Source organism: Platichthys flesus, chromosome 1 (genome assembly GCF_949316205.1).
Source record: "Platichthys flesus chromosome 1, fPlaFle2.1, whole genome shotgun sequence".
Lineage (NCBI taxonomy): Eukaryota > Metazoa > Chordata > Actinopteri > Pleuronectiformes > Pleuronectidae > Platichthys > Platichthys flesus.
In genome coordinates, this window is record NC_084945.1 from 3985281 (window position 1) to 3995430 (window position 10150).

Below are 10150 nucleotides of genomic sequence, written 5' to 3' on the forward strand. Positions count from 1 at the left end.
TTCTTGTAGTTCTGGGTTTGTACACTCATGGTTGAATGCACTTATGGTAAATCACTTTGGATAAAAGCGTCAGCTAAATTAAATTAAATGTAAGTATTTTTATTGAATATATAAAGTCTGGTATTGCTGTCTCTACCAGAAATCGATCTGGGCCATAATCCTGTATTTTTTTAAACATCTGTACACATTAAGTGTTTATGTATTTAAATATATAAACAAACAGACATTTTTTCTGTTGTTTATAACCCCACTGTCATCCTATTTAAATATTTCCCATGTCCCATAATCACAATCTAACATAAACCCATCCACGTGGTGGGAAACCATCTACAGGGGACGAACCATTCTCCCCGCAACATTATTTTCCCATGGGTGTGTCGCACATTGACGACGCGCCGTTAGCATAAACACTAGCGTTAGCAGCAGCGCTAGCATGTTAATACGTCGCCCCTTTTAACCACACACTGGATTTACACCACGAAGAAGGTAAGTCGTTAGGGTTGTCACGCGGCTGCACAGTGAGCGTGGCGGCGGCACGAGTGTGTGTTTTTTTTTGTTTTAAATGTGAATCCAACAGCTGAGTCAACGTTAGCATGAGCTAGCCTGCCCACAACGTAACGTCGTGCTGTAATGTACGAGCTAACAAACTACCCAGCTAGCCAACTTAGACTAGCTTAACCTAGCTAGCTTACCTCTTCGATACTTCGCTTGTCACGCTTATTTTTATTTCCTGGGGAAGAGTTTACGATGTGTGACGTAGCTTATTTGATTTCATTTATAAATAAAACATCTAACAAGTGTATCCCTCAGTCAACAGCACCAGCTACTTGTGTTAACTTTTTAAATCTATACTTTATGGTTTAATTTGTTTATATGTTGTTAAGTCAAAGCTGCACATTCATTCGTATTATTTATGACATTAACAAGTGTCATTTACATCATAATACTTATATATATATATATATAAATATATATATATATATATATATATAATAGTTTCTCACTCAAGAAAATAACTAAAATTAAAGTTTGTGCCATTGAAGCTAAATTGGAAGTATGATCATATTATTTTAAAAGAAAAAATACGTAAGATTATTTTGTTATTTAATTTTTATTTGATTAAAGATTACACTTTATAGTCACAATGCTCTTCTGAATCTTTTCTCCAAGATACTCATCAAATCCTCAGCAACATATTCAATTTGGCAAAAGTAGTGAATCCTCACATTTAAGAACCAGTAACCACAAGAGATAATTTATATTTAGTCAAATAATTCAAGTAAAACTGCTTAAATACATAATTTGACCATAGGTGAGAGATGGTGGTGACATACAAATTATTTAATTTAGTTATTTAATTTCTATTCGATTGAAGATTACACTTTATAATCACACAGTACTTCTGAATTTGTTCCCGAAGATGGTCACAGATTCACGTACTTCAATCGCATCAAATCAAGCAACATATTCAATTTAGCTAAAGTAGTGAATTCATTTAAGAACCAGAAACCCCCAGAAATGTGGTATATTTAGTCAAATAAATTAAGTAAAACTCAATGAATTAGTTGAATATCTGTATTTTTAGCCCCTTTTTATATTCTAATCTAAAGTATTTGCACTTAATCTGGAAGTGTTTGACACATGCACCATATTAAAATTGCTTGCTAAGGAGAAAGATAAAATAAATGACTGTTGCATCCGTAAAAACAACATTGATCCAGTTTGATGAAATGAATGGAATATATATATATATATATATATATATATATATATATATATATATATATATATATATATATATATGAATGAATGGAGTATATATATATATACTCATTTACATCAGTGACATCAGCGGCTGTGGACTAGTTAGTTATGTAAGTTCAACACTGCTTCATGTTCCTTACTCTGGAAATTCTACTGTTTAGGGTTGGATGACACATTGATTGACGTACGGGTGCTAACTTGTTAAGTTTTCCAAATAAGCAACCACGAAGTTCACCAGCAGGAAACAGGTTGAATTACGTGCAGGATAGAATCTGGGAAAACACCCTGATTAATATATCATCACCAAGAGCAGGTGTTGAGAAATACCGACTTTGATACTGTCATGATCCAATATTTATTTTGTATTATCAATTAATCTTCGGATTATCTGACTAGGTCCTACTTTTTACATGTCACCAAGAGTCAGTTACACTTAAGTAACTTCAGATTTCAAAAGTTATGTCCACTGTACCATCCCAATAAAACGAATAATCTTTATTTAACAGACGGGTCATAAAACATCAGGTTAAGAAGAAAGTATGTCAAATACATGAGGGTATAAATACATAATTGTATAATTACAGTCATAATTACATGAAAAACATGTTTAAATTATTTGTACTTTATTTGTTATCTTCATAAAGGGAAACTGGGATTTCCCATGATGCATTTAAAACGTGAAGTTGACAGATTCACAGTAAAATGAAGAAGCTACTGCTACAAAAAGGCGATAATAAAATATTTCCTCTAACAGAACGGATTCGGACATTAACCACTTTGTGTAGTCGTCAGAACCAAAGTGAAATAAGTAAAGATCAGTTGTCAGCTTTAGTTAAGGTTCCTGTGCTCCTCCGTTCTGCTCCTGAGGGAATTCTAGCTGTGTAGCTCACAGGCATCTCACGTTAGCATTTTCTCCTCCACTAAACCCGTCCATCTTTACTGTAAACTCCAAAAAAGCAAACTAACACTATTTATCGGTCAACACGCCTCAATGGTCTGTTTGTACAGTTTCCTGCAGCACCACCCGTCCCTTCAAACCCTAGTCAAACATAAAATAAAACAAAATGTTCTCTCTGGTGTCTCTGCATCAAGCTAGCCCGCAGGTAAACTGTTGATTTATGTGAAATTCTCGTTTGTTTGTTTTAAAACTAGAAAATAATTAGCTGTTTCCTGTTCAAACTGACTCACAAATCGCTGGAGGCTGAACGATACTGGATTTTATGGGGAAGATGTTGTTACCAGATGTTTCGATATTGGCAAATCATCTGATAATCTGTGTATTTACATATATGCTAGATTTATAGAAAAGGACAAATGATGGTGGCATTGTTTACTAACTGTACAGCAATGTATTTTATAAGTACAATGAAGACACTGCTTGGTTCCCTCAACACACCAACAGAACATCAGTTTATGTTCCTTTCCATCATCCGTGTCATCATCCTTCCATGCAATGAAGACACCACTTCTTGCTAACCGACGTGTGGGAGGTGAACAAAAGGAAGGAATGGCTGATTATCATGTATTCCACCATGTGTTTTTCCAACAGTGTCTGATTCCAACAGGGAATGAATCAACTGAAGGAAGTAAGACAACAAAAAAAAGAAACGCTGTTTTCCCCTTACGTAAGAGCCCTAAGCCTCGGTCTCAGATGACAAAATAAAAACCCTGTGTTGTTGCAACCCTTTCCCAGACATCTCTCCTGGCATTCTCAATTGTTATTAATGTTGTCAACGGGTTTTCTCGCAGGAGATGTCATCTGTGTGTGGCTCCGGCAATGGCTTCCAAGATGAAGGTCAAGGGGCCGCAGAGAAACAGGCAAGCATCAACACGGCAGATACACAAATGTATATGAGACATGATGATCACACCTGGTGTTAACATGCATCTCGGGTGATCCAATCACATGTGAACAGCTCCGAGAACCTCTGTTCACACCTGACGTTGAAACGGAGTGACCACTTGTGATCAGATATAATTTCTCCTCTCTGTATGCAAATAAAGACGTGTGTGTTGGAGAGAGAGAGAACCCAAGCTGCACGAGAGGGCGAGCGAATCAATTTGCTGCGTGGATCTCTTCAATGAAATTAGATTTTAGCAAGAAAGAAATTGAAAATCCTTGTTGATATCGTGGTAGGCAAATAATACAATGTTAGGGAAACATATATTATAAATATCTCAGGATAACAAAGGGAGGCAATGACCCTAGAAGGCACATGTTTGGATGTCAATCTGGAAAGAGGGTGAGATTCCAAAGCTTCCGGTGATGTGTTTTAAACAAGAACACTTAATTTCTGTAGCAGAATTCATACGTCAGGTCCTGACTCACACATGCTGTACCCGTGTACCATCCCTCACTGTGACAGTTTATGTGACTCGCAAAGTCATATTTCCAAATTTTAATTAACACCAGGTCTGTACAGGCTGTGGAAACACACCTGAACTTGACACATGTCTGTCATAGTGAGAAATATGTTTCAGGAGAAGTAACACACACACACACACACTTACACACACACTCATTCATTTAAAGTTTGATAAACGTGAGCTGTGATAAAGCCGTTAACAATTTTTGCGTCTGTTCCAGGACCTGGAGCACCCTCGACTGCTCATCCCGGAGTTATGTCGACTCTTCTACCAGCTGGGATGGGTGACAGGGACGGGCGGAGGGATCAGTATAAGACGAGGGTATGTATATAGATTAAGTCTTTTCAGAATAATGCGCAGGATCAGAAACAGCACATGTTTATTAATCTCAATCATTTATCTGTTTTCCATCTCAAACACTGCTAAATGCTAAATGCACTTGTTATTCCAGTTTAATTAGTACTTGGCATTCGAATCGTTTTATGAATTTGCATACATTTTTTTTTTAAAGAAACTTTGTATGCTGACAAAAGTGCGGTGGGGGCTAATGTGAGGTCACTTTTATTGGTTCTCACAATGTGTGTAAATTTGGGGGGAGAAGATGGAAGGCCACGGTTTTGCCATAATGAAGCCGAATTCAAACTGAAAACTTTGACAGGTTATTACGAACGTCTTTGAACTGTGTTATTTCCGATGGCAGCTACAAAGAAGGCACCACCCATTAGCAAATCCCTGCTTGAAATGGGGACTGGCAGACCTTTATTCAGGCCCTGCAGGGGAACCTGATGAAATCTCACAATGAAACCAAATAGGATTTACTGACGGCTGCTGCACGTTTGCTGCTGTTTCATTCTGACAGAAGTAAAAAAAAAACCTCTGTCACTCTAACGTGATTCAAGAGAGTTTTCTTTCATCTTGTTAAATGATTATACTTTTGGATTTCAATAGAGAATATGCGGTTCTCTGCCCAACTCCACTACTGTATCTGTGTAAATGATCATTTCTCAGAAGAGCCGTGGGTTTGATGGCTACTTTCAAGTTGTCAGCAGGTAGAGTGTGTAGCACAAGGCTGAGCTCGTACTGCAGCTGCCTGGGTTGGAAAAGGTTTATTAGACCAGCAGGCAGAGTCACAGGCTTCAAGCTTCTGTGCACTTCGATTTGAGGGCTACTACATTTTACTTTAGAAACACATCACTGTTGCTACCTCTACACCGACCGTCTACAATAATCAAAAGTTTTCAAGCGTGTAAAACAGAGAAGTTTAGAAACACTGCTGGCCCCATTTTTTGTTAAATAATGCGCTTTTTCCTGATTGGTCATGACGAGCAAAAAAAAAACGTTGTACCATGGATGTAGCTACAGAATACATCCATATTAAATATATATATATATAATATAGAATTAAATCCAGCTTAGATCCTTAACTAATAAAATTCATACTACATCGAAAATTGTATTGTAACAATCATATAAAAGTCTGTGATGGTCTACTCTCAGAATTCTAATTAGTGGCTGCTAGTAAACTGTTTATAATTGGGAGCTTCAATGAATCATAAATAGACTTATATGTTTATTTAATGAGCTTTAATAGTGCTCAGGAATCTAGGAGCTGTATGGTTTAGCTGCAGTGAGCTGAAGAGCCGGGAGTGTTGTCAAACATTTTCCACCAAAAAAATAAGTGTATTTATATTTTCAGTGAGTGCAGCTCTGCATTTTAAGTTTAGAAACCCTTTTTTTGTTTTTTTTCTGCAGTTGCTTTGGTTTGACTCAGAGATGAGTCAGAGCCGGAGGCAGCCTCGGCAAAACTTGCACTGAAAATCAATATGCTGCTCCTTTATCTGGTGCGTGTGTTGTTAGATAAAGAAGAGTACAGTGACTGTATCCTCTGCTTTCTGTGGGGAAACGTTAAACCGCTCAAGACTTGAGTTAAAAATATGATCACTGTTCATGTGTGTTAAACATCGCATTGCAGTGTTAGTAGATTTTTCATTTCAGTCTGCTTTCTCATTGTGGTTTTGTTTGGCCACGGCTATAGAAGCAAGACTTTCCCACAGTGACAAGACCTTGTTAAGGAAAAGTGATGAAGCTGACTCACAACACAAGTCACTCAAGTGTTTTACATTGATTGTTCAATATGTATTTAAAGAAATTGGAAGATCAGAGCCTGATCCACAAAAAGCAGTTCAAGAAAAATTACAATAATAATACAATAAGTGCATTAAAATTTTGGGCCCGGTTTATGGAAAGAAAAGCTTTTGTGACTCAGGTTTTGCAATAGCTGGAGAGTTGCAAGCCAGTACAAGCCAAACCATTTTCTTTGAGGTGAAGACAAAAGACGCTCGGACCTGTCCTGGAATCTCACCATCTTTCCAGATTGATATCTGAATTGGGCGGCTTCTGGGTCCTCTTTGTTATCCTGAGATATTTGTAATCTCCCTTTTTCCCCCGAGTTTTGCATTTGTTGCGTATTAGAAACGTAGAGTATTCTGATAGGGGGTCACTCGGACATTCTCCAAGACATTTTACCAAGAATGACCAGAGCAACTGGATCGTCCATCCAAAGTTCAAATCCCAAAATTAAGGCCACATCCAAACGACTATATTTTCATCTGAAAATGCACCGCCTCTGCTGTGGATACGCTTGGTGTTCCACACTTCTCTGTGAGTTTTAGAGCTGCTTAAACAAAGTTTCGGTTCGGTGCTGCATTTCAGCAGCAATCTGAAACGCTTGGAAACAATAACAAAGACACTCCCCTTGCTGATTGGGTGTTTTCGGTCATGATGTAGCCTTCACTGATTCATCAGGCTCTCATCACATGACCTCCTTATCGGCCACGACTATCAGGGCAGCAACATGGATAATCAATAACAAGCGTTTCTGACCCTGTTCTGTTGGGCAGTTAAATCCTTCATGCGTAGGACACGAGCTATTATGCGTAGCCTAAGTCTTTCTGCACCTATAAACCAAATGACCCTGTACAGAAGTGATCACATGATATTCATTTCAGGCATGTTAGTATGGACCAGGGGTATAACTGATACAGAGCTCAATTTTCTTGTGGCAACAGACATCGTTTTAAAACCTTTTAACACAAAAACATATCTTGGATGTAACACAAAACAACAACTCTACTGTCCCTTTCCCTGATATCAATACCAACCATGTTGTGTGTCCTGTATCTCATAGAGAGCACATCTTCATCGCACCATCCGGGGTCCAGAAGGAGAGAATACAGGTGAGCTATTTTCTACCACAATGTGAAATCTTTCTCTGCTTGACAGAGATGATAAGTCGTATTCAAGCAGTTTTTAAATGAGCAGTATTTTCAAATGATCCCTACCTTTTGTTCTGATTTGTGCTGCTCAGCCCGAAGACCTGTTTGTGTGTGACATGGAGGAGAGGGACATCAGCTGCCCGCCTCCCTCCAAGAAGTTAAGGAAGAGCCAGTGCACGCCGCTCTTTATGAATGCCTACATTATGAGAGGTGAGTCATACACCATGTCCCCCATAGGCACCACAGAATGAAGTCAGTGGGTGATGGAGCTGACCAGTGGTCTGACTCCCACCTATTTCCTTTCAGATGAAGTCTGTGAGGTACTGCAGCACAAAGGAAGAAAATTACTTGGAATTTAAATACTGATATTTAAAAGGCTGAATGGAAATGAGGTTTTCCTCTAATTTCAAAAAGGCCTCCTAATGTTCTGGAGAAGAAAAAATTATTAAATTGTATTCAACGTTATAACTCAGGAGTGAAGAGGAGATTGTGACTTTACTTCCAGAAACTTTCGACATAAACAACTGCGAAAAGCACAGAAAATGTCCATTTGGAAAATCTGTGGTTTCTACTGAAATTGTAGTAATTTCACTAAATAATCAGAGAGAACTTCACCGCTGTGATCACATCGTGGGCGTTGTAATTCACAGTCATAGCTTTTTTTTCTCCTCTTGCCTTGTTACAGTTATCATTTCACAAAGCCCACACCTGTAGATAACGTAGGAATAAAAATCCAAATCTGCTTTTGCTTTGTTAAAAATTCCAGGAGCTCAGGCGGTAATACACACCCACTCCAAGGCTGCTGTGATGGCAACGCTGATGTACCCTGGCAAAGAGTTCAGGATAACCCACCAGGAGATGATCAAGGGGATTCGTAAGGGCACGGGCCGTACCAACTACCAGTACGTATGAGGGGAGCGAGGAGCGGTGACGAAGGAAAAGTTTGTCTTTAGGACGTAATTGAACTGTCATCGAGATGTTCAGTTCTGTGGTAGAGGAGCGTGTCCATGGTACAAAGTTCATTTTCACTCACTGCCCCAAACTCTTGAGGGTCGATAAAGAGAGTGGGGAGTAAAACATGTCCTATAACAACATCTCACCCTATTGAGAAGTAAATGTACAAAGATCAGAGACATTTCCATCTTGTCCTAGTTCAGCAGCTGCCATCTGTGCAGTGGAAATCCACACGTCTGACTTATTCCCTTCATTTGGGTTAAGAAAAGCATAACCAGGGTACAAGCAGTGAACTGCGGGAAGAGGAGCATTTCAACACAGGCTGTTTTGTGTTTAGACGCACACGATTATATAAAAAGATCTTTGTTGGCATCTCACGAATATGTTCTGTCTTGCCTGACTTTCTCACCAGCTAACAGGATAAAACCTGTTGATCTGTGTAATACAGGCCGTGTTGCACTTCTAAAAGAAAGTGAATTTACACTCTTCATTTCAGGGATTCACTTCAGGATTTGTTATTGTCTTTATCTCAAACGTTAAGTCCACTTTTAAAAGCTGATGGTGAACGTTGACGTCTCAAAGAGTTTCCAGCCTGGGTGTAGTTTATATCTTTGTGTTCTGCACTTCCACAGGTACGATGAAACCCTGGTGGTGCCAATTATTGAAAATACACCCGAGGAGAAGGACTTGAAAGATCGGATGGCTCTAGCGATGGAGGAATACCCAGATACTTGCGCGGTCCTCGTGCGCCGGCATGGAGTTTACGTCTGGGGCGAGACGTGGGAGAAAGCCAAGACCATGTGAGTATTACCCCCCCTCACCCCCCCTCCAGTGCTATTAACCTCTCTGACCTTGTTTACGACTAAGAGTGTAAACTTTAATGTAAAACACTGCTTCACTTTTAGGTGCGAATGCTACGACTACCTGTTCGATATCTCCGTCCAGATGAAGCAGTGTGGACTGGACCCTGCCGCCCTCCCACTGGAACACAACGTTTGACTCTCTGCTGCCGCTCCTTAAAGAGACGTCTGTCGCAGAACGGGCCCGTGTGGAATTCAATCAGCGGGCCGATCGTAATCATTTGCCTTTCACGCCGGTCTGCTTCAAATTGGATGACATTTGATGCTGCGGGCTGATTCAGGACTGAAGGAGATTGAACGCTCGTGATCCAGAGGCACCTGGAGGTACGCTGCAAAGCACTGTGGGACGACTGCAGTCCAATCAACGTCCTCAGGTTCACATGCTTTCCTGTTCAAGCTCGACGAGTGCTAAAATCGAGTCTTGAACGTGGTGAAGCTTTTATTTAAATTGTCCTGTCTTTGTTTCAATCAATAAAAACGGATGGAATGTAAATTGTGAAATGAGGTTTCTCCTCCCACAGAAAATCCAGAATGAACCAAAAATGTAAAACCAATTCATTTCTCATGTTGTTGTTTCCTCACTGTATGTAAATGACCTAGAGGAGCATCGATCATTAATAGCTGCATTCAAATCCATTGACAAAGAACTGACACAACTTTCTTTACTAGTCTTTTTCTAGAGCTTTGGGTCAGACAAGGTGCTCCTGCGAAACTCAGACTAGTATCAGACCCAGATCAGACCAATTACTGTACATGCTCTTCACCAGACCCCAAATCAACCAGGATTTAAATATCAAAAACTGGTGGAAATTAAGAGTTTAAAATTATAAATAACTGGTTGGATGACAAACTATCTTTTAAAACACATTAATGAGCCAAGGAGGAAGATAAGTGGTGTTTCTTTCAAATAAATGATCGGTGTTTTACTTT

The 10150-nt window shown here is 39.3% G+C and overlaps 1 protein-coding gene across 2 annotated transcripts; it reads left to right on the plus strand.

The window, feature by feature from the left end:
* The first annotated feature begins 331 nt into the window (after window positions 1-331).
* On the plus strand, window positions 332-9713 carry apip (APAF1 interacting protein). 2 transcript variants are annotated; one of them, XM_062393610.1, is made up of 9 exons: window positions 347-486; window positions 3314-3389; window positions 3514-3582; window positions 4352-4452; window positions 7319-7367; window positions 7499-7616; window positions 8173-8308; window positions 8993-9160; window positions 9266-9713. In XM_062393610.1, the coding sequence occupies exons 2-9, from the start codon at window positions 3333-3335 to the stop codon at window positions 9357-9359; spliced, it is 792 nt and encodes a 263-aa protein (XP_062249594.1). In that variant the 5' UTR covers window positions 347-486; window positions 3314-3332; the 3' UTR covers window positions 9360-9713. The 2 variants fall into 2 exon arrangements, with proteins under 2 accessions (XP_062249676.1, XP_062249594.1); XM_062393692.1 differs by lacking the exon at window positions 3314-3389 and having other exon boundaries at window positions 332-486.
* Window positions 9714-10150: the final 437 nt, after the last annotated feature.